The following is a 23,233-nucleotide window of genomic DNA, read 5'->3' on the forward strand; positions in this document are numbered from 1 at the left end:
CGAGGGGCGTGGCCTCCCGAGCCAGGCAGGATGCCACTGGGTATTTGTCTGCGGAAGGCGGGACTTGGCGCTTGATGGGCGTTGGGGGCGTGGCTTCCTGCTGACGGGCGAGCTCGGCGCAAGACTCCATCCCTCTGTGACGCAGGCGCGTGGGCGGGCGGGGTGGAGCGAGCCCGCTGGAGCTCCGCCCCGAGCGGAGGCGGCCGCGGCCGGGGGCGTGTCCTGGGCGGGGCCGCGCCCCGCCCCGCTTGGTCGCGGAGCGGTGGCCAGCGCAGGGAGGGCCAGGCCCCGGGATGTGAGTGCGGCGGGGTGGGGGCGCCGAGCCAAGCCCCCGGGGTTCCCAGGGGTCCCCGTGGGCGGGAGCGCGAGTGCGCGGGCGGCCGGGCGGGCCAGCCAGGTGCATGTCCAGGTATGGCGGGAGAGGGGGCGCTCGGGCCGGGTGCACCCAGTCCGGCCCCGCGCGCCCGGCCAGCTCCGCGCCACCTCTCTGCGGCCGGGGGGACCGGCGCCAGCCGCGGAGACCCGACCCGGGCGGGGGCCGGCGACATGCGCGGGGCTGCCGTCTGCCCTACCTCGGGCCCCACCAGCTGTGCTGAGGCCCCCGCATAGGCAGCAGCTGGAGCCGTTTCTGGTCCCTGTGAGGCGGCTGCGGAGGTTTGATGGGGGGGGGGGGTGTCAGCTGCGCAGCGGGGCCCGAAGTGACCCCCATCCCTGGCTCGGGGTTGGGCCACAGCCTGCGTGAGCCCCGACCTGCTTTTTCTGGGACTGTCACCCCCAGCTCTCACGGGTAGGGCACTTTCTGTGCTCTGCTGTTTAGATGCGTGATCTCAATCCTGGCAACCGCCACACGTCTTACAGTTGAGGAAAGTGAGGCCTAGGGCCACACAGCTGTTGGGTGTAGTTGTCATAATGTGGAGGTGAGGCGCGGAGGCCTTGCAGCCAGACACACCTGGGTGCACGTTGGCTGCTCCACAGAGCAGCTGTGTGACCTTGGGCACACCTGGGCCCCTCTCCAGGCCTCCGGTGGGATGTGCTGGTGCCTGCCTCCCGGGGCTGCTGTGAGGGCTGGGGTGGAGGGTGCGGGGCAAGAGCCAGTGCTCAGTAAGGAGCTGCTTTTGTCGTTCATGCTGTTGCTGAGTGGCCCTCTTTCTGCAGCTGAGGGAGCTAGTGGTACTGGGTCAGGGCTGTTTGGTGAATCAAAGTTGGCTGGCGGGGAGGGGAAGCTGCTTTCCACACTGAGCCTGCCCCATCTGTGTGTCTGTCCCTATGCATGTGGAAGGCCACACTCAACCCAACTGTACCAGCATGTGCCGGAGACACGCTGGCCCATTGTGTACTCACCGCGCTACAACATAACCTTCATGGGCCTGGAGAAACTGCACCCCTTTGATGCGGGAAAATGGGGCAAAGTGATCAGCTTCCTAAAAGGTATGGAAGGCCCCACCTGGGATGCTCCATCTCCTTCCTCCAACCCATCTGCCCCTCCCACGCCCTCCCTGCTGTCTTTCCCTAAGACGAGCTTCAGCCTCTCCCACCTCCAGTCTCAGCCCTCAGACTGCCTTCCACCCCTGCTGTCAAAAGAATCTTTCCAGTAGACTTCTAATCATGATGTGTCCCTGTCTCAAAGCTTCACTGACTCCTGTTGCTGTGAGCCTAAGTGCTGTCTCTGCCCTGGAGGCCCAGTAGAAAGGGAGCTGATTGATGATGGACACAGGGAAGCTGAAGTTTGCAGGAATCCAGTGTTCGTGCCCCACAAGCCCAGAGAGTCCAGGAGGTAGAGAACCTTTGCTCCAAGTCCATTGGTTACAAGTGGAGGAAATTGGGGCCCAGAAAGGCTAGGAAACCTGCCCGAAGTCACACAGCTGCTAAGTGGCAGAATCGGATCTGAAACTGAGAGCTCCAGGGTCCTACCCTTCATGGCTCATTCCACTGAGCACGATGATGCTCTGGGGAGCGCACTGTTTCCGCTGTGGTTTGTAATCCTGCGGTCGGGCTTAGGTGGGAGATTCAGGTGTCACAGTAGGCTAGTGCGAGAAGATTCTTCTCATTCCCTGTATCAGGGACTGTTTAACTGAGGGAGGTAGGAAATGTTACCTGAAGTGTTACCCGGCATAAGATGAAGCGATGAATATCTTCAGATCACACGGCCTTCTGATTATACCGTGGAGTAAGTTTCACTTTGGGGCTGGCCGTCTTTGTCACCGAAGCCCACCTCCCTTTTTAACAACAAGCCTCAGGCTCGGCATCTTGCAGAAAATCGAGTCAAATTAGAGATTAATGACACCGTTTCTGTTGTATTTGGTTTTGATTTTTGGCTACCTTCTGTTTATGGCAGATGGTACTGGTCTCTGTGTGCAGTCGTGACCAGCGTGCGTGTTGAAGGAAGATAGGCCATAGGAAAGAGCCCCAAGGGCGAGACCCTGGCGAGGGAGCCGAGCCGCCCGCTCCTCCCTCACGGTTCTCTCCCTTCCTGACTGTGTTCCTTCCTGCTCTGTTTCCAGCAGACCCAGCCTGAGCCACTCCCCCCATTGCCCCTCCTGAGGCTCCTGTAGCGCTCCAGGAACAAGGGCTCCTTGTCTCCCTCATCTCTCAGCTGACAGCCCTCCTGGGTCCCCTCCCTCCTCTGAGGTGTGGGTGGAAAGGAGGCAGGGGCCACATGGTGAAGGTGCCACCAAGAAAGGAGCTGGCCCTTTGCCTGAAGGCAGTGGGGAGCCATGGAATGTTCTGGGGTGGGGGAAGGAGAGTCTTCGCTGTATGTGGAGCTATGTGTAGGAAATGTGTGGAGCTGCCTGGTGTCTACTGAGGTTTGTTTCTGAGGCTGAGGTGTTAAAACAGGCCCCTTAGGTTCTGACATCACCGCTCGGATTTCCCCAGAACCCGGAGCACCTGGCCCTGTTCTCACTCTGCCCTAGAGCTCTACCTGCTCTAGGCCTCAGTTTGTTCTTTTGCAAAATGGAGCAACTCCTGTCTGGTGTACGTGAGGGGTGACGAAACAATGCCGTGTTTCCCAGACGTCAGTCATTTGCAAACCACTCTTGGGACCTTGCCAGCTCCTTGTGCCACCTGTTCCATTATTTACTTCATATTTTTTATTGACTTAGCCTTTGTTTTAAAAGACTTAAATAAACTTGTTTCAAAATGAAACATTATGTCATCTAAATGGGAAAAGCCAGTTTCACTTGCCATAAATAGAAGGTCATGGAAAAAATAAATGCAGTGCAAACAGTGCAATTCGGTGGCGGCTGCTCACTGTTGCCTGCAGACATGAGACTGACTGCTGCTTTTTCTGGGTTAAAATGGGAGCCCAGCAAGGGTCAGGCAGGTGGGAAAGGGAGGCCACAGTGCCCCGAGCGGTCATGTATCATCAGAAGGTGGTGGGAGAATCAAGAAGAGCCTTTCTCACCTTGAGGGGCACATTGTTGACCTGCGTGTCACCTGCCTCTGCAAGTTGTCCAGTCACAGCCGAGCTACCTCGTGGCTTGGGAAACACCAGGATGGCTGCGTGCACAGTGTCCTATGTCCCTGGCCTGAGCATCTGGCCGTTGTCCACACTGGCCTGGGAGGCGGCCTGTTCTCAATGCCCACGGGTCGGCAGTGCCCACCTTCTCCTGGGGCAGTCCCGACACAGGCCGAGTCTGCAGCGCGTGGGGGTCTGGGGCGGGCCTGCCCTGAGGTCGACAGGAACCAGAGTCCCCACTTTGTGGTTTCAGAAGAGAATCTTCTGTCAGACAGCATGCTGGTGGAGGCACGGGAGGCCTCGGACGAGGACCTGCTGGTGGTGCACACGAGGCGCTATCTGAACGAGCTGAAGGTACAGGGCCTCGGGCCTGGGGGGCTGCTGGCTGGGAGGAATGGCCAAAGGAGGGGCAGCTGAGCCTGGGCAAGCACAGCCTCAAGGGGCTCCATTCCTGTCCCTAGCCCAGAGGGACCATGTGAGTCGTGATCCCCAAGAGAAGGAGAGGTGTCATAAAAAGGGCAGGTACCAGGGATGGCTAGGCTGCTCCAGGGGTAGTGAGCTCCCTGTCCCGGGGAATGTGAAAGCGGGATGTTCTCTTGGTGGAGATTGAATCTTCATAAAGGTTTTGGGCTTTTACATAAGTGACCTTCAATCTGCTCTCTGTGGACAGGCCTCAGAGACCCCTGCTGGGAGCATGGGTGCGGGGACCCCAGCCACTTGTCCCCGTCCCACCAAAGCTGTTCCACTTTGGTCTATTTTTATATTGGGCTGAGGTTTAAGGTTGTACTGCTAAAGAATTGTCAAAACTGTGGAGCTAAAACCTAGTTTGGAGCTCCCAAGGCCCAGCAGGGGACGTCAGCAGGGGCCAGGCAGGCAGGGGCGGTGTCTGGGGGACCGGGCAGCTCCTGGCCCTCTCCCGCGAGTGGCTGCTCCTCAGTTCCACCATGGGCCCTGCGGGGCCAGAGCGCCTGGCTTTCAAAGAGAAGCCAGAGGGGCCAGCTCTGTGGCCGAGTGGTTAAGTTCGCATGCTCCGCTGCGGCGGCCCAGGGTTCGGATCCTGGGTGCGGACATGGCACCGCTCGTCAGGCCACGTTGAGGCGGCGTCCCACATCCCACAACTAGAAGGACCTGCAACTAAGATATACAACTATGTACTGGGGGGGTTGGGAAATAAAGCAGGAAAAAAAAAAAACAAAGAAGCCAGAAATCCAGATGATGAAGTGACACTCCCGATTTCTTATTGTGGCCACTTGTGACCTCTTTCGAGAGGAGCCCACATCACCATGTCCTGGCTGAGGCTCTGAGAGCGGAGGCACTCACTGAGTCCCGAGGTGAGGCAGAGGGGAGGCTGGGCTGGGGGCCGTGTCTGAACCTGGTGCTGCCAGCCTGCCCAGGTGGGCTCGGGGAGTCACAGGGTCTCTGCCCCCAGCAGTCTGGGGAACCTAACCCCTGACCTCCAGGCTTCCCAACTGGGCTCACTTTAGACTCAGAGCCATAGTGGCTGCCAGAGGTTGCCAGGTGGAAAAGCCTGGGCCCAGCAGGAGGCCCCACCTGCTAAGGTTAACCGAGATATCCTGCAGGTGTTGAGGGGACCCCACGTGGGGTGTCCCATCTGGTGTCCCAGGTTCTGGCTCACAGCTGCCGTCGCCCTCCGCCCTGACTCTGCCTGAGCTGTGGGAATTCCAGATGGAGCATGAGTGTCAGCTCAGGAAAGATTACTATGTTGAAACCTGGCTCCTGGCAGAGAGAGGTGTTTGAGGCCCTGGCAGGGAGCCCGGCACTTGGCTGCCCTGGTTTCCTGGGGCCCAGACATGCGTGGTCACAGTCCACAGCCCGGGGGCTGGGCCGGTAGATCGCGCCTTCCAGAGTCTGGGGGCTGGGCCGGTAGATCGCGCCTTCCAGAGTTCAGAGGCTGAGGGTAGGGGGCAGGGTGGAGTGGGCATGCCACGATGAGGCTGGGCGTGGGCTCTGGAGCCCTACCCATTGGAGCCTTCACGGGAACTGTGCTAGGCTGACGGCATGCCTGGCCTTGGGCCCTCAAAAGCCTAAAGGCAGCTTACTATGTGATAGGTAATAATAAAAAATGTATTAATAGGTAGAGTCCCAAGCAGAAAATTAAGGTCCAGGGCAGGAGCAGAATTCAGATATGCCAACTGGAAGGATTAACCAGGATTGTGATCGAGCTGCATATTTGGCTTGGAGCTTCATGGCAGCCAGAGCAAAAGGAGAAACACGATGATCTCCATAGCACCTACTAAGGTGAAGAAGTATTCGGTCAGTCAACATATCTGAGTCGAATACTGACTCTATACTGGGTACAGAAAGAATAAGCGAACTTTCTGCTCCTGTAGAGTTGTGTTTTCGTTGTGAAAGACAACATAAAGAAGTAGCCACACAAGAAGATGTCAGAGAGTGCCAAGAGCTATGAAGGAAAAGAAAAAATAGAGAGTAACAGGGTGAAGGTTGGTTCATGTGGACTGGGTGGTCCAGGAGGGCCTCACAGAGGGGGTGAGGTTTGCACTGGGACTGAAGAATGAAGAACAGGTGACACTCCTGTGGAGCTTTGGAGGAAGAATGTTCCAGAGTCACAGGCCTGGAGGAGGAAGGGACTTGAGTGGCCAGATGGAAGGGCCTGAAACGCAGCGGCCTGTGATGTGGTCAGGGAGGCCCACAGCGCCAGGCCACACAGGGTCTTGTGGCCGTAGGAAGAGGCTGGGTCTTGTTCCAGGTACCACGGGAGGGCATGTGGTGCGACGTGCCCTTGACGCTCAGAGGAGACCCGTGTGCGTTTCCGGCACTGCCTGGCATCTGGGGAGCAGCTCGGGAAGGTCTGGTGTCTGCGTGTTGCTCTTTCCTCTGCTGTGGGCTCCCCAGAGAGGTGCCGCGGATTTCAAGGGTGCTTTTCCTTGCTTTTCTGTGCGTGCTGTTGAATGTCCACCTCTCCCCTGCCCCCACCCCTGTTCTGGGGCTCACGCCTGGCCCTGCGCGGCTGTGGCCTTCGGTGCTTAATAAACAGGGCACCGAAGGAGATGCAGTAGCCTGATGTTTGCCAGATCATGTCAATTCAGGCAAACAGATGTTTATTGAGCACCTGCTGTGTGCACGGCCCACAGCTGGCTCCATTGAAGTGGAGTTGGGTTGGGCCGGCACGGGGATCTCGCCTTCTGCTGACCCTAGTGACAGTTTGCCATGGGGTGCAGGGTAGTGCGATAAAGATCTGACCTCTTGTCCTTGTGCCCGGGGCTGGGCGGTACTCCGACGGGTGTATCCAGCAAGTATTTGTGAGCACCATGCTCTGTTCCAGGTGTGGGGGAGACAGGATGCAACAAGAGATGGAGCTGCCGTTTGGGTGGGAATCAGCCAGTAGACACAATAAAGTCAACATTGTGGTGTGTTAGAAGGTGCTCCGTGCCGTGGGGCAAGTACAGTGGGAGGGGGTGGGGAGGCCTGCACTTTGAAGTAGGGAGGTCAGGGAGGGGCTTACTGAGGGAATGGGCTGTGTGGGCCTCTGGAGGAGGGCATTCCAAGCAGAAGGACTGGCAGGTGCAAAGGCCCCGAGGCAGAAATGGCTTCAATGTGTGCCAGTAACAGTGAGGAAGCCAGATGTGGCTGGCTCAGAGGGAAGGGGAGGGAGACGGGGAAGACGTGGGGTGAGAACATGGTCAGGGGCCAGACCACACAGGGCCTTGCGTGCGGCCATGGCCATGATCTGAGGGAGGTGGGAGCCAGGGCGCGTTGAAGCAGAGGAACATGAGCTGAGCTAGGTTTTAACAGGATTTAACAGGCAGATGAGACGAGAACGGATGAGAACAGGCTGTCAAGACAAAAGCGGGCAGAGCGGTAGGCAGGAGGTCGTTGCAGGAATCCTGGTGAGACCTTGGGCTCCCGGACTAGGCTGGCAGCAGCCGCTGTGGGCTGGGGGGAAGTGGTAGGCTTTGGGGTTTGTTATGAAGTTGAAACAAAAGATTTTCTGTTGTTCAGACTGGGTATGCGAGAGAAAGAAGCCAAGGACACCTCGGAAATTTTGGCCTGTGCCCTGGGAAGCCTGGGCACGGCTCCCCGCGGCCCTGGGAGCCCTGTGGGAGACAGGGAGGGCAGCAGAGGGCCCAGAGGGAGGGCGGAAGTCGGAGAGTCTCTGGGGGACCCGGACCCCAGGGCCTGCTTCTCTCCTTCTTACTTGTCTTCCCTGAGGGGCCCCCTCCCTTTTTTTTGTTGTGATAAAATTCACATAACATAAAATTAATAATTAACCATTTTAAAGTGTAAAGTTCAGTGGCATTTAGTACATTTATGGTGTGGTGCACCCACCACCTCCATGTAGGTCTGAAACATTTTCGTCGCCCCCAAAGCAAACCCCGTTCCTCCCTCCCTGTCTGCCCCTGTGACCACCAACCTGTGTCTCTGTGGGTTCGCCTTTTCTGGACATTTCACATACATGGAATCCTGCGATAATGTGGCCATTGGGGTTTGGCTGCTTTCACCAAGCACAGCGTTTTCCAGAATCGTCCACTTTGTAGCGTGTATCTGCGCTTCATCCCTTATGACGGCTGACTAATATTCCACTGTCCGGATAGCCCACATCTGGTTATCTGTTCGTCACCTGGTGGACATTTGAGTTGTTTCCAGCGCTGGGCCTTTGTGCGTAGTGTTGCTGTGGACGTTTGTGTACAGGATGCGTTTGAGTTCCTGTTTTCAACTCTTTTGCCTAAGAGTGGAATTGCTCAGTCATGTGGTGATTCTGTTTAACTCTTTGAGGCCCCACCACAGGGGTTCCCACAGCAGCTGCACGGGCTCTGCTCCTAACAACTGTGCACAAGGGCTCCAGTCTCTCTGCATCCTCACCAACACTTGTTATTTTCTGTTTTTTTGATTGTGGCCAATTTAGTGGGTGTGAAGTGGTGTCTCATTGTGGTTGTGATTTGCACTTTCCTGGTTGTTATGAAAGTGAGCACCTTTTCATGTGCTTCTTGGCCATTCACATATCTTCTTTGAAGAAATATCTATTCCAGCTGTTGGTCTATTTTAAAAATTGGGTCGTTTTTCTTTTTATTATTGAGTTGTAGGAGTTCCTTATATATTCTGGATAGTACATGATTTGCAAATAATCCTTTCTCCCATTCTGTGGGTTGTCTTTTCACTCTTGAAAAAGACTCATGTCTTTTTCCTCATGAAGTTTTAAAATTTTACCAAAGTTCAATTTATCTCTTTTTTTCCGTTTGATGCTTGTGCTTTTGGTGTCATATTTAAGACTCCTTTGCCAAATTTAAGGTCATGAAGATTTACCCCTTTGTTTTCTTCTAAGAATTTTATAGTCTTAGTTTACATTTAGGTCTTTGCTCCATTTTGAGTTCGTTTTTGTATCTGGCTTGAGGTGAGCATCCAGCTTTGTCCCTTGGCATGTGGACAGCCAGTTCTCCACCACCGTTTGTTACAGAGACGGTTCTTGCCCCGTTGAATGGCCTTGGTGCCCTGGAGACAATCAATTGGCCGGAGAGTATGGGTTTATTTCTGGACTCTCCATTCTGGTCACTTGATCTGTATGTCCATCCTATGCCAGTACCACACTGTTTTGATTACTGAAACTTTGTAGTAAGTTTTGAAAGTGGGAATTGTGAGTCCTCCAACTTGGTTCTTTTTCAAGATTGTTTTGGCTGTTTGGGGTCCCTTGAAATTCCATTTGAATTATAGGATCGGATTCTCCATTTCTGCAAAAGAGGCCATTGGGATTTTGAAAGGGATTGTGTTGAGATTAGATTAAGGTTATGGGTGAATGTGGAGAGTATTTCCATCTTTACAACATTAGATCTTCCAACCCATGAGCACGGGATGTGTTTGATTGATTTAGAACTTCTGTAAGTTCTTTCGGCAATGTTTTGTAGTTTTCAGTGTACAAGTCTTGCCTCTCCTTGGTTAAGTTTATTCTCAAGTATTTTATTCTTTTTGATGTTGTAAATTGAATTGCTTTCTTAATTTCCTTTTTGGATTGCTCATTGCTGGTGTATAGAAATACCCCTGATTTTTATGTGTTGCTCTTGTATCTTGCAACTTTGCTGAATTCATTTCTTGGGTTTAACGCGGTGGGTGCGTGTATATGTGTGTTCTTTAGCATCTTCTACATGGAACATCATGCCAGCTGTGAAGACAGATAGTTTTACTTTTTCCTTTCCAACTCGGAGGGCTTTTCTTTCTTTTTCTTGCCCAGTTGCTCTGGCTGGAACTTCCAGTACCGTGTTGAATAGAAGTGGCAAAAGCAGGCGTCCTTGCCTTGTCCTTGATCTTAGACAGAAGGCTTTCAGTTTTTACTGTTGAGTGTGGTGTTAGCTCTGTGTGTGTGTGTGTCTGTGTGTGTCTATGTCTGTCTGTCTGTGTCTTTGTGTGTGTGTGTGTCTGTGTGTGTGTCTGTGTGTATGTCTGTGTATGTGTGTGATAAATGCCATGTCATGTGAGGGGCTCTCTTCTAGTCCCAGTTTTGATTGGTTTTATCAGGAAAGGCGCTGGATTTTGTCAGAGGCTTTTTCTGCAACTGAGATGATTGTGTGTTTTTTCCCCCTTCTCTCCTTTTGTTCCCACTTCCACTGTGGAAAGTTCTGGAAAGTTCTGTGGAAAGCAAGCAGTTGGGGCTCCATGTGGGTTGCGGCCAGTCTCTTCGGTGAGAGGAGTTCTTGGTTTGGGCCTCCGAGGGTAGGGGGTCCATCTGAGGAAAGCAGGTGGCTGGAGAGGAGAGTCCTGCAGCACTGAGTGCGTGGAGAATAGGTCCAGGGTGTCACCAGCCCCAGGTGTGTCCTGCTGTCTGTGGGGTCCCCAAAAGGCTGCCTGGGCCTGGAAGCTCTGCCACCTGGCCAGGCCCTGGGATGGAGAAGCTTGCCCCCTACGCCCTTTGGTGGACGGTGGGCATCAGGCCGGGGTAAACCCCTGTGTCCACGTAGCTCCTTCATTCGTTCAGCACTGTCTGAGGTCAAGTTCCCTAGGGCAGTGGATCTCAAACTTGTGCAAGCATCAGAATGCCCTGGAGGCTTGTCACAGCGCAGATCCTGGGCCCTGCCCGGGAGTGTCAGATGCAGGAGGTCTGAGGCAGGCCCCAGCAACTGCATTTCTAACAAGTTCTTAAGTGACAGCACCACTGCTAGTCCAGGAACCACACGTGGAGGAGCACAGCCTGCAGTGGGGATCCCCGAGGGGCGAGCTGCCCCGCAGAAGGGAGGGGAGGAGCAGAGAGTGCGGGGGGAGAAGCTGGGTGCGGATGTGGGTTCGCCAGAGGCGTGGCCTCTGCCTGATCCCGCAGGGAGCTCTGCAGTGTGCTGTTTCAGGAGCAGGAGGCCAGGCTGCTGGCGCACCTTAACAGCTGGCACTGTGACAAGTTCTTCTGGGCTGGGGCAGCTGGGGTGGCCTCCTTGGGAGGGGGTGCACGTAGGGATCTGGGAGAAGACCGACAGCCTGTGCCAGGAGCACCTGCTGTGTGCCAGGTGTCATTCTCAGCATCATCTTACGGCAGAGAATGAGCACCTGCCTGCCCTCTTGGAGCTGGTGTCCTGCCGGGAGAGGCAGGTAACAATAGCGACACACTGTCACCTCAGGGCGAGACAGGTGCTGTGCAGAAAGAGGAGGCCAGGGCTGGGTGGAGGGGCCCAGGTGGGTACTTAGGGTTGGGGGGTGGGGATGGGCCTCTCGGATGGGTCTAAGTCCTCACTCCAGGCCTGGTGGGGAGGAGCCCCTGCTGCATGGTGAGGAGATGGGGAGACCGAGGCACGGGGAAGTGGAGGGCCGTGCCCAGATTCACACAGCAGTGGTGGAGCCTGGAGTTGGACCAGTTCGACTCTGAGGAGGACTTCTGAGCCCTGTCCCCACCCCACCCCCAATCCAGCCCGTCTGTCGATGCCCCTGCCTGGGGCCAGGCTCTCAGAGGACCTGACCCGCTGGCAGATCGGGGCAGCCCCACCTCAGCCTGCTGCGCGCCCCAGATAGAGGGTCAGTGGCCTATGCTGTGGCACCGCCCTGCCCTCCCTCCCCCACCATATCTACCACTCAGAGCTGTCACAGGCCTCAGACCACACAGCCTGCCCTACCCAGGCCCCACAGCCTCACCTCCCTTATCTTCTCCCCTTGCCCTGGGGCCGAGCCTGAGCCACGGTCTGGCCCATCAGGCCCACGTCTCTGTTTATTTTTCACATGGCACTGATGGTTTTTTCTAGACCAGCCCTGTCCGACAGAACTTTTTGCAATGAGGGAAATGTTCCAGAAGGGCTATGTTCAGTCCAGTGGCCACTAGCCGCATGTGGCTTTTGAGTACTTGAAATATGGCTAGTGTGACTGAGGAATACAATAGTAATTTTTAAAAATTTTAATAATTTGAAATTATACACAAGTAACCGCGTGTGGCTGGCAGCTACTGGGCTGGAAGGCACGCGTCTAGAGCCTCAGTAGGCCTCGTCCCTGCCTTGCCCGAAAGCTGCAGCTGGGCCGAGTGGGAGGCTGGCATGCGCAGCCCCATCTCACTGTCGGAGGTCTGGACCCCTGGCGGACGTGTGCCTTCTTCTGTGGGAGCGGGTCCCCTTGGCTGAGTCCTATACGTGCTTCCGGTGACTTTATGCCCGGCCGTGTAAAATTCAGTCTCCAGCTCAGAAGTTCCCAAGTGTGTCCCACGAGTCCGCAGCTTGCGAAAGGTGGGCACGTGTTACGTGAAAAGCCGAGGGGCAGGTAGAGGTTTGTGGTCAGGAAGTTTGGGAAACACTGCGCGAGGCCGAGTTAAGGACGCAGACCTTCTCAGAGCTGTCGACGAAAATAATCCATAACTGATCTATAAATGAAAATTTGAGTGAGTTTATTCTGAGCTTAAATCTGAGGATTATAACCCGGGGCCTTTCTTCCCGAAGGAAGAAAGGGCACGAAAGAAGTGGGGTGCACAGAGTGGTTATATACCCCCAGAGAGGATGTTTCACATAGGATTGAAATGTCCCTTTTACAATAGTTGCGAGACTGCTCTGTCGGCACAGCGATTGATGGAAACAGCAGGTAGGTCTTCTGTCTCAGTGACCACAGCAGGGTGGCAGTCTGTTGTCTCCAGCTGAGTGGTCACAGGTGAGCTGGGTGGTCAAAGATGAGTGCAGCAATCAGTTCCTAGCCTAAGGAAAGATGCTTATCCCTAAGGAAATGCCAATGTGGGGGGAAGTTGCACCTTTATCTCAAGGGCCTTTGTTCTGGCCATAGGAAATGTCTAAGCAGATATACAATGCGTGCTCAACAGCCACAGTCAGGCCCTTGTGGAAAAAACAAAGTCAGGCCGAATTAGGTTTATACCAAATGGTTTCCTCATATACTCCAATATATCCTATTGCTTGCCATTTTTATTTGTCAGAGCCTTTAACGTGCTGGAGTGGGCTATGAATTTCCAAGAGATGGACAGCATAAGCAATGTTTCCCAAACTTATTCGACCGTGGAACCCTTCCTTGATGGAGTGCAGGGATAGCCAGATGCTGTGGAGCACACACAGAGAACTGCGGTTCTCATGGGGGTGTGTGTGTTGGACCCTGAGCAGGTTGGGAGAGGCTTCACTGCCTTTCAGTCTCTGTCCCCTGCTGGCTTGCCCCGGGAGGGAGGTGTGACTTCCTGTGTCCTGCAGGGGCACATCTGTTTGTTGACTCCTTTATTCATAGAAAACGGTGGCTCCCTGCCTCCCACACTCCAGGCTTGTGGGGCGGTGGGATTGTGTGACGATAGGCAGAGCTGGCCCCTGCCTCCTCTCTGGGTCTGTCCCCAGCCCCCAGCCCAGTGGCAGTGGCCATGCATCCCAGCTCTGTCTCATGGGACCCTCGCAGCCTCAGCTCCGCTCCGTGCTCACCTTCCCTGTAACCTCCTCTGCTCGGCCCCCTGGGCACCTCTGCGTCCGGCCACCGCCGTCCCAGGACAGCCCTCAGCCATCCCCGTGTTGGAGTCCTGAGTTCCAGCCTTCCATCCTGGACCTCTCTGTCCGCCCGTGCCCCACATGCTGCCTGTTAACCGCCCCCATCTCCACTGCCCCAGTCCCTCATCATCCTCCCTGGGGCTGCTCCTGCTCTTCTTCCCTATTTGGGCCCCTGCTGCCCCTAGAACGGCTCAGGAAGCACTGTGTGATGGCTCCCGGCTGCCCTGCCGAAGCTGTCAGAGCCTTCGCTGGCAGGCGGCCTGCATGATGAGCACCACCCGTGCCAGCACCCTGGTCTCTCCCTGCTGCCCACAGTCGTCTTTCTGCCTTGACCCTACACCTAGGTAACTCCTCTTCGCCCTGCGTCTCAGCTTTGATGTCACCACCTCCAGGAAGCCTCTCTGGCCGCCGCCAGCCCTGTTCTTCTCCTCACATTGCATGTAAACGCCTCCCTACTGGGCTGTGAGCCATCCTGAGTGAGGACAGCACTAGCCCCCCTGGGGGCCTGACACCTAGCAGGCACTTAGTAAACATTTCTAAAGTGCCCTGGCCTCTCCGAGGTCCTGCCCAGGGTCCATGGGGAGCAGGGCGTGGCCCAGGGTGCATCCTCAGCCAGGCAGGAGACGGTTCTGGATCTGGGTGCATGGACGTTTGCCCAGGGCTGGGGGGTCACAGGGAAGGCTTGGGGCAGATGCCTTGCGGGCGCCCCAGGCCCTCCCGCCCTGCAGCGCAGACGAAGGCATGGCGCCCTTTCTGAAGAGCAGTCTAGTTCCCGGGGGGTGAAGAGGCCGCGCTGTGCCGGGGAGCAGGAGCCTGGCCCCCAGCCCTGGCTCTGTCGGGGGCTCGCTGTGTGACGTTGCGGGGAGAGCCTCCGTGCCGGCCCTTCCCAGTCCGGTGTGGCTGCTGGGTCCAGGTCTGCAGGCTGCCTCGGAGGCCTCTGCAGCTCTCACTGCAGGCGCACGAGGGCAGCCGAGGGCTGTGGAGTGCTGAGGGATCTGGGCGGACACAGCTGTAGGAAAGCGCTCAGTGTCACCGCTCTCTGCGGAGCCCGGAGCTCTTGGGGGCTGCACGGGTGGGGCTCTTGTTTCCTCCCACAGGACCTGCGTTTGACCGGGGTTCAGCAGGGCACCTTGAAACTGCCATTCGAGGGAATCGGCCTTCCCAGCGGCTGCCTCTGAGCTCTGGGCACAGCAGTGGGAGGCCAATGGCCTGCGTCTGTCTCCACAGTGGTCCTTTGCTGTCGCGACCATCACAGAAATCCCCCCTGTCATCTTCCTCCCCAACTTCCTTGTGCAGAGGAAGGTGCTGAAGCCCCTTCGGACCCAGACAGGAGGAACCATAATGGTAGGTGGGCAGGCAGGCTGGAGGAACGGCTGGGCTGGGGACCCCCACACCCGGGCTGCTGCCCCCGCTGGCATTGGCCCGCCCTGGGCTCTTGATCTGGAATGGCCTCCTCCCACTGAGCAGTGGGACAGAACCCTAAACATTTCTCAAATCCAGCAACAATGACCCTTTCTCCCAAAGCCTTTCCCACCCCATCTGGGACATTAGAGTTCATTGTTTCTCCCCCGACTTCCTGTTAGAGTTACTGTGTTGGCTGGTATGTAAGATATACCCCCATTCCCCTAAGGGCGTATCCTACAACTATGGCTCTTATGGGCTCCACTTTAAGATGGAAAACCAAACCCCCATGACATCAGTGGTGGGTGATGGTCCCCTCGCCCCGTCGTGGGTGCGGCAGTGAAAATGCGCATGGCAGAATTGTGTTTCGCACCCTGTGTGTGGCTTTCTTTAACATTAGCTGCAGGCTGCCGCGTTGGTTGGAGGTGGAGGGATGTTTCAGATTTGAATGGACGATGATCTCACCCGACCTGGATCCATACCTAGTGATCCCTGTCGGTGTCTTTCTAGCTTTGCAAATTTGTACATTGTTTTTAGCTTATCAGAATATTACTGGTCAGCCCAAAACTACGCTTTCCTGCAGGATCTCTGTATCCGGTTGACTGTATCTCCGTGATTAAGAAATTGTCTGTTTTCCCTTTGAGACCCGCATTAAAATCATTGTCAGCTCCCGTGTGATCATAAGTACTTAACTTGCACTTCTCCCAGTTTCCTCGCAAACTGCCGAGGAACTCATGCCCCGTCCATCTCATGTGCCCGCCAGTCTGGTGCTGGCTTCTGGGACTGAGTCTGAGTGTGCCGGGGGCAGGTGCCTCCTGGACCCAAACCTCAGAGCTCACTCCCCTCAGAGCCGGCTGGAACGGCATTTGTGGAGTGAATGAGTAAATCAGTGAATGAGTGCGTGGAGGAATCGGTTGTCTGCGCCCCTCACCCTGTGCTTGTCTCCAAAGGCGGGGAAGCTGGCCGTGGAGCGAGGCTGGGCCATCAACGTGGGTGAGTGCTGGCCAGCCTGGCCTGGCCGTCCTGGGGGCAGGGAGGGGCAGGCGGACCCCGGAGGTGGCAGCTGTGAGTCAGAGGCTGTGCTTCCTCCCCAGCTACCCTGAGCCTCCTTAGTGAGTGTCTGGAGGCGGGTGTGCAGCTACCTGGTGCCTGGGAGGGACCAACCCTTACCTCCATCTGGTGTGGGATCCTTATCTAAAAGAGTTCCCCAGGTGGCTCCCCACACCTGCCTTTGCATACTTCCAGTGATGGAGAGCTCACTCCCAGAAAGCCTGTGCCATGTGCTGGGCATCTCTGCATGGGGCTGAAACCTATAGAGTTTCAGAGGCTCCCCTGGAAGGCTCTGTCAGTCCCCTGGGCCCTGGACAGCCTCTGGGGGCTTGGTCATGTCATGGTGGGTGGACAGACCCAGGGTCAGTACCACCTCCCCCTCAGGGGTCCTGGGGCCAGCATTTCCCAGTCCCATGGGCTCGCCCACGAGATTGGCTCACGGGAGTGCTGCTTACATTAGTCTTCCTTGTCCCTGTCGTTGTCCTTCACGGAAGCTCAGCACTTCACAGTTTGCCAAGCCCTGTCCCCTCTGGCCTTTCATTTGAGTTGGGCATAATTGTCAGTGCCATCATATCAATTTGGAAATGGATGTTGAGAGAGGCCTGCTCAGTAGTTTGCTCAGAGCCCCATAGGAGGGACCCCCCACTTTTGCCTGTGAGCTCTGCAAAGCCAAGGGCTGGGTCTCTTCCACCTTGGTGTCACCAGGTGCCCAGCGTTAGGTCTGGCATAACCATGATGTTATGACACTCTGCTGAGCTAATAGATGAATAATGCATGCCCTGCGTGTCTACAGCAGGGCTCCCGCAAGGACCCGGGCTGCCCCTTCTCCCATGGGAGGTGTTATGGCCTGGTGGAAGTTAAGAGTCCACGTCCTGATCCAGCCTGGGTTTGAATCTTGATTCTGCCATTAGCTTGCTGTGTGACCCCGGGCAAATTGCTGACCCTTTCTGTGTCTCAGTTTCTTCATCTGTAAAATGGAGATGATGATAATAGTGCTCCTCCCTGGGCTGTGGGGAGGCTTCAGCGAGCTCAGTGCCAGGTTAGGAGTTTGTTATTGGCTGTTATCTCATCGTTATGATCCAATGATGGCCTCCTGGGTGGTGGAGGAGGCAAGTCCCTTGTGTCCGTGGGCCCTAGCTTCACCCTGACAGATGGGACCGTTGTTAGGCTCCATTTCAGGCCGCTGCAACTCAGGTTCTTGCTCGGGTTGCAGGGGGATGGGTCTCTGCGGGCACTGGGGCTCTGAGGCTGTGCCTTCAGGGCTGGGGGATGGTGGGGGCTGGACCTATGGCTGCCATGACCAGCATAGGGGGTCCTTCCTGACCGCCCCTTCCTGGCATGGGGCATCGCATGGAGGCAGGCCCAGCTCTGGGGCAAGGAGCAGCTTTCTGCCTTGGGAAGGGTGAGCTCCCGTCCTTGGGGGGTGTGGCGGGTACTGGGGCTGACTTGTCAGGATGTCCTGAGAGGTCTCTTGCTCTGGGCAGGGGTGGCCATGGGGGCAGAGCAGCCTTCTGCCCCAGGGATGGTGACATGCCCAGGTACTCAGTTCACTTTCCAGCCTGGAGCCGCAGGAGCCCTCCTGGGAGCTGAGCGGGGAGGGGACGCTAGGGAGACAGAGGGGTCGGGAGTGCCTGGGCCGAGTCCTTGAGCCTGGCCCTGACCACACCCATGTGTGCCCCCCACAGGTGGCGGCTTCCATCACTGCTCCAGCGACCGGGGCGGGGGCTTCTGCGCCTATGCCGACATCACACTCGCCATCAAGGTGCGCCCCAGAGCGTGTGGGGGCTCGCCTCCGAGAGCCCTCCCTGGAATCCCCCACTCCCCCCCAATTTGGTGTTCTCACCCCGCATTCTGGAGAAGGGCACTGGAGCTCAGAAGCGGGAAGCTCGCCGGGGTCACCGAGCCGGGCTGGGACTCACACCCACATCTCACACTCTGTCCTGCGCTCCTTGTGAGGGAAGGGGGGCGTTGTCGCCTCACCAGTGGCAGGGGGCTGGAGGGGAGCAGCAGACAGCGACAGTGTGAGAAGGGCGTCGCTGCAGGCGGGTGAGGAGGAGCTGGAGAGACCAGGAATGACCACAGTGGTGATGGTGTGATGACAGCAGCTGGCAGTCGCTGCAGGCCTCAGCCTGTGCCGGCCTGTTCTCCATGGCTCCCCTCGTTTGAGCCTCGTATATTCCAGATGAGGAAGCCGAGGCCCAGAGAGGTGGTCTGTCGGCCTCCAGAGCTCCCCCTGACCACTCTGTGCCTGACCTTGCGCTGGGCGCCAGGAGCTGACCGGTGGGGTCCCAATCCTCACGGGGCAGAGAGGCTCCTGGTGGAGGGGGGGCAGGTCAGCAGACCCTGGCCGTTGGAGAGGGGCTGCACCAGAGATCTCCTGGAGGCCGGGGCAGGGGAAGGAGGGCTTCCCAGGGCCTGGCTTTGTAGGATGAGGCAGAGATTTGAGGGGAGGGTCCCCAGGGTCCCCCCCTCAGCCCTCACATGTTTCCCTGGGAATCCTGTACTGTGGCTGAGGGCCAGCCCGACTGTCCCCCTTACCTCCTGACCTCCAGCCCTTCAGGGCACAGCACATGCCCCTCTTCCAGGGAGCCTTCCCTGACCACGCACACATGCTTCTCTTGAGCCACACAGCTCTCCTGGGCACGTGCCGTCTTTGTCTGGTGGCCTGATGACCCACAGGCATGCGTGGCTTCCTGCCCCACCCCCTCGCCAGCTAGGGGTCCCTGAGGGCTGCGTCCTCTGGTGTGCTTGCGTTCTCAGCTCTCCCCTCTCCTTCCCTGGGCAGTTTCTGTTTGAGCGAGTGGAGGGCATCTCCAGAGCCACCATCGTTGATCTGGATGCCCATCAGGTGAGTGCCCTGTGGGGATGGGGCTCTCGTGGGACCGCCGCCCCAAGCTCCCTGCCCGTGGCCCCAACAGCCTGTCACGCAGCTCCACACTGTGGGGCTTCCCTCCCGCTGGGAGCATCGCTGCGCCCCAAGCCAGCCTTCTGCCGCCCCACCCTAACCTCCTGCTTCTCCCTGCTGCCCGTCCTGCATCACGGGCTGGAGCCTGAGGGTCCGTCTTTGCCCCTCTACCTCTCAGTCCAGCCAGGGTGGCACGTCCTCCTTGTTGCCCTCCCTCCTCCTGACCGCCCCCACACAGCAGGCTGATGGCTCTTCTAAAACTCAATCTTACAATGCCTCTTTCGTGCTCTAAACCTTGCTGTGGCTCCCCAGTGCTTCCTAGTCGGTTTGCACAGAGCTGATGAGCACTGTGCACTTGGCCCTCAGGCGAGCACTCACTCACAGGATTTCAGGGTTGCTCAGTCCCGAGGCCACTGCTGAGGACCTCACTGCCTGGGGTGAGGTGCAGGGCCTCTTCTCCCAACGGCAAACCCAGGGCTCGCTCCTCTGGTCAGAGACAGGGCAGGGCTTCTGATGGGCTCTCCAGGGCTCTTCCTGCACCCCTGCTCTTGTGGCTTTGTGCTGGTCGGGGCCTCTTCCCAGTTCATGTGACACTGAGCTCCTGAACCAGGTCCCACGTGCACAGTCCTTTGCAGCTTACCTTTCACATCCCTGATCCCATCACAGACTTGAGAGGGTGGTGCAGCCGGGATTCCGGCCTTGTTTTCAGAGGGGAAGGAACTGAGAGGACCAGGGCTTGCTCATGGTCACACTAGAACGTCATGGGGCCAGGTTTTGAGGTTTAATCCCAACTCTGCCACTTAACAGTTGTGAGAACTTCAGTCCCCCAGGGACAAGCCATCCTGCTCAGGAACTGGGGCGTTTCCTGGGGTGTGGTTGGAGCATGCTGGCCTTGCCAAGGGCACCTGCCGGTGAGCGGCTTTCGTGTCCTTCCCACAGGGCAATGGGCATGAACGGGACTTCATGAATGACAAGCGCGTGTACATCATGGACGTCTACAACCGCCACATCTACCCCGGGGACCGCTTTGCCAAACGTAAGCTGCCCTCTGCCCCGAGGTCTGCACTGCATTCTTGTGTGGATGAGGCTCTTTCTCCTGAGTCTTTCCTACATACTGGGCCTGCAGAAGTCACTTCGTTTATCCTCAGCATCCCTGTGCAGTGGGCGTCAACCCATTTTACAGATGGGGAAACTGAGACCTGAAGAAGTCTCTTGACCCACCCAAGATCACATAAACCTGCCCAATAAACTCCTGTATGGGTCCTTATATTAGGGGTAACCACCAGAAAAATGAAAATAGAATCTTCTTCTAGGTAGGCGCCTGTTTGGTAGAGAACATGAAATGACGAAAAAGAAACAAGGGGAAAATATGATAAATAGAAAATAGAAGATAGTAGAATTCAGTTCAAATGGAATAGTTGTTAAAATAAATGCAAGAGGGTTAAACTCACCAATCAAGAGGCAGAGACGCTTAGACGAGCTTTGAAGACACAGGAGCCCGCCCGCTTTGCAGATAGGGGACATTCATGCAGGAAGTGCTAGCGAGTCAGCTGTGGGTAGCTCAGTCGCTGGGGTGGCCCAGGGGAGCAGTTTCTGAACCGAATCTCAAATGTGCCCGCTTTGGGCATGAAGGCCTGGTGCGGCGTCTGCGTGTCTGGGCATGGGCTCAGCGAGGCAGTGAGATCAGACTCGCCAACATGGGTCCTAAATCCCCTGGGGAAGGTGTTTGGTCTGCAGTCCCTTCTCTCCTTTGGGTTCCTGCTTTGCAGCTCTTGTGCTCTTTTCAGCTTAGTTTTGGGTGAAATGAGAAGTGAGTAGTGCTGGAGTCAGACCAGTTTCCAGTCCTGCCTCAGGCACTGACGGTGACCCGGGCAATCTCTGCCCTCCTGAGCCTCGGTTCCCTTCTCCCTGTCAGAGGCCATCAGGCGGAAGGTGGAGCTGGAGTGGGGCACGGAGGATGACGAGTACCTGGGTAAAGTGGAGAGGAACCTCAAGAAAGCCCTCCAGGAGCATCCACCCGACGTGGTGGTATACAATGCGGGCACCGACGTCCTGGAGGGTGACCGCCTTGGGGGGCTGTCCATCAGCCCACAGGTATGTCTCGACCCTGGGGGGTGGGGCAGGGTCTGCTCTGGGGACTCAGCACCAGGGAAGGTGGGCAACACTGGTGCCTCTCCTGATGTCAGAGAGGGGCTGGGTGAAAGGAGCAGCAGTCTGGAGCAGGGCTAGACCTGCAGGAGGACTTCCAATGCCATGAGGATGCCTGCCTGTCTGAGCCAACCTTCTCCCTCCCCTCACAGGGCATCGTGAAGCGGGACGAACTGGTGTTCAGGATTGTCCGAGGCCTCCAGGTGCCCATCCTCATGGTGACCTCGGGCGGGTACCAGAAGCGCACGGCCCGCATCATCGCGGACTCTATCCTTAATCTGTGTGGCCTGGGCCTCATCGGGCCCGAGACACCCAGCGTCTTGGCACAGAACTCAGACTCGCCTCTGCTGCCCCCCGAGGTGCCCTGACGGCACTGCCCTTCCCAGTGACGCCCTGCCCGCCTCCCGCCCCCCCCGCCCCGCTTCTCCTTCTAACTGCAGGGGGCAGTGGGGCAGCCCCAGGGGCCTCAAGGGCGCTCCTCCACTGTCCTCCCTGGGATCGGAGGGTCGGAAGGCAGAGCCTGAGACCCAGGAAGACCCCTCGGGGTTGTGGGTCTGCCCAGGCCCTGAGGAGGCAGGCAGCTCGCTGAGTGGGGGCAGGTGAGACTCCTGGGGGCCTCAGGGTGGGCCCTAGGGTTTGGGGTGTGATGGTTTTCAAAAAGGTCGGACTCATTTCAGACTGAGGAAGTTTCCATCTCTACTGTGGTTGGGCCTCCATCCCTCCTCGTCAGTGGTGTGATTTGTTCCACCCTGTCCCCCTCACCTCAGGTGGGCGGGAAGAGCTATGGGCGCCAGTGTGGGTGGGCCTGAAAGCCGGGTGCTGGAGCCAGGCTTCCAGGGGCCCTGATCCTGGATGTGAGGGGTAGCAAGGAGGGGGTGCAGGTGCGTTTTCCTGCCTGGTGCTCCCCTTCAGCAAAGCGAGGGCTGGGGCTGCCTTCCCGGAGCCCTCGGTGCTGATAGGGGAGGCCGCGGAGCCTGGGCCCTGCTTCAACAGTTCTGTTCAGGGAGAGCGGCAGGTTTGCGGGAAGAAGGCTTGGCTCGGGGATGGGCCTCAGCAGACTCGAGGGGAAGGCTGACCCCGGTGGGGAGGGGGCCAAGGAAGGCGAGGCCCTGACGGGGACATTGGGCATGGGCCAGGTGGCCAAGCCAGGCCCTGTGGGAACTGCGGCCCCAGGTGGGGACCAAGGTTCTGGGGAGGCCAGGCTGGAGTTGCTGGAGGATGGCAGAGGGTCTCCCTCCTGGCCGGCAGGTTGTGAGAGGAGGGGCTGGGCCAGCCTCCACTAGCTCTCCCCAGAGTGCCCAGGCCCTGGCTGTGCTCCATGTCCAGGATCCCAGGGGGGCCCTGTGTCCTTAGCTGTGCTCTGGAGGGGACGCTCAGGGCCCCCAGGGGAGCTGGGTGGGGAGTGTCCGCCCTCCATTGCCTGGGCGTGTTCCTAGACAGTGGTCTGAGGTGGGGGTGGGGGGGGAAATTGGGCCAGCTGAGGTGTCCCCATCCCTGATCAACCCCACTGATGGGGCTCGTGTTCTTTACTGTCTGGGGGTGCTCCTGCTTCCTCCCACGCCCTCCCCCCTCTCCCTCACCGCTCTGTCTGCCGAGGGGTGGAGAAGGGTGCCAAGACCACAAAGTCTAAGATGCTGACCCCCTGGGACCAGCCCTGAGGACTGACGCACACCTGGACCCCTCACCTGCTCAAAGATGCTGACTCCCTGGACCAACCCCGAGGACTAACACACACCTGGACCCCTTACCCGCTCTTGCCGTTGGTCTCCGTGTGTGACTCGCGGTCCTAACATCCCTTCCTCTTCCACGCCAGCCGTGACATTGGGGCGGGCGGCGGATGGGGCTCATCACGGTGAGCTGTTCATAGAGAACCGTGAAGGCTCTGGATGAAAACTGGCTACTGTGTGTTCTTGAGGTCAAGAAGCCCTACCCCTAACGATTAAAGGAAATAAAGATTAAAATTCACATAGCAGGAGGCCTGACACGGGGTAGCTGCCCAATAAATGCTGGTGTTCTGTTCTGTCTTCAGAGTCCTGTGAAGTAGGTCATTATTCCCACTTTACAGGTGAGGCACCTGAGACTCAGGGAGGAGGTGGCCCTGGGCCACACGGCTAGTGAGTGACAGAGCCAGATTCCACAGCATGTGCTCTCAGCTGCCTCAGATTTGGCAAGGGGCGGGGGGAGGGGTGTTGCTCTCCAGGGTCCAGGGTCAGGAGAGTGTGGGGATGTGAGAGCAGGCAGGGCTGGGCTGTGATGGTGGTTCTATGCGATGTGGGAGGCAGCTAGGGGGTCCTGGCAGGGCCGTGGCTGGAGGGGGTTTCCTAGCTCTGGGCTGTGTTTGGAGCCCACGGGGATGGGCTGCCCTGAGCTGGG

At 57.4% G+C, this 23,233-nt stretch overlaps 1 protein-coding gene across 5 annotated transcripts; it reads left to right on the forward strand.

The window, feature by feature from the left end:
- Positions 1-161: 161 nt before the first annotated feature.
- Positions 162-22,890, forward strand: HDAC11 (histone deacetylase 11). 5 transcript variants are annotated; one of them, XM_070492584.1, is made up of 11 exons: positions 229-295; positions 1,280-1,428; positions 1,628-1,774; positions 3,711-3,811; positions 14,584-14,700; positions 15,708-15,750; positions 17,493-17,569; positions 18,593-18,655; positions 19,652-19,748; positions 20,628-20,806; positions 21,013-22,890. In XM_070492584.1, the coding sequence occupies exons 3-11, from the start codon at positions 1,702-1,704 to the stop codon at positions 21,226-21,228; spliced, it is 966 nt and encodes a 321-aa protein (XP_070348685.1). In that variant the 5' UTR covers positions 229-295; positions 1,280-1,428; positions 1,628-1,701; the 3' UTR covers positions 21,229-22,890. The 5 variants fall into 5 exon arrangements, with proteins under 5 accessions (XP_014693948.1, XP_070348685.1, XP_014693947.1 ...); XM_014838462.3 differs by lacking the exon at positions 1,628-1,774 and having other exon boundaries at positions 162-295; XM_014838461.3 differs by lacking the exon at positions 1,628-1,774 and having other exon boundaries at positions 272-409.
- Positions 22,891-23,233: the final 343 nt, after the last annotated feature.

Source organism: Equus asinus, chromosome 21 (genome assembly GCF_041296235.1).
Source record: "Equus asinus isolate D_3611 breed Donkey chromosome 21, EquAss-T2T_v2, whole genome shotgun sequence".
Classification (NCBI taxonomy): domain Eukaryota; kingdom Metazoa; phylum Chordata; class Mammalia; order Perissodactyla; family Equidae; genus Equus; species Equus asinus.

Excerpts from the sequence above, each read along its gene's own strand:
- HDAC11 (XM_014838458.3), top strand. The coding sequence starts at position 1,029 with ATGTGCTGGTGCCTGCCTCCCGGGGCTGCTGTGAGGGCTGGGGTGGAG. Across the intron at positions 3,812-14,583 it reads GCTATCTGAACGAGCTGAAG|TGGTCCTTTGCTGTCGCGAC; the intron begins GTACAGGGCCTC and ends CTGTCTCCACAG. Across the intron at positions 20,807-21,012 it reads GGCTGTCCATCAGCCCACAG|GGCATCGTGAAGCGGGACGA; the intron begins GTATGTCTCGAC and ends CTCCCCTCACAG.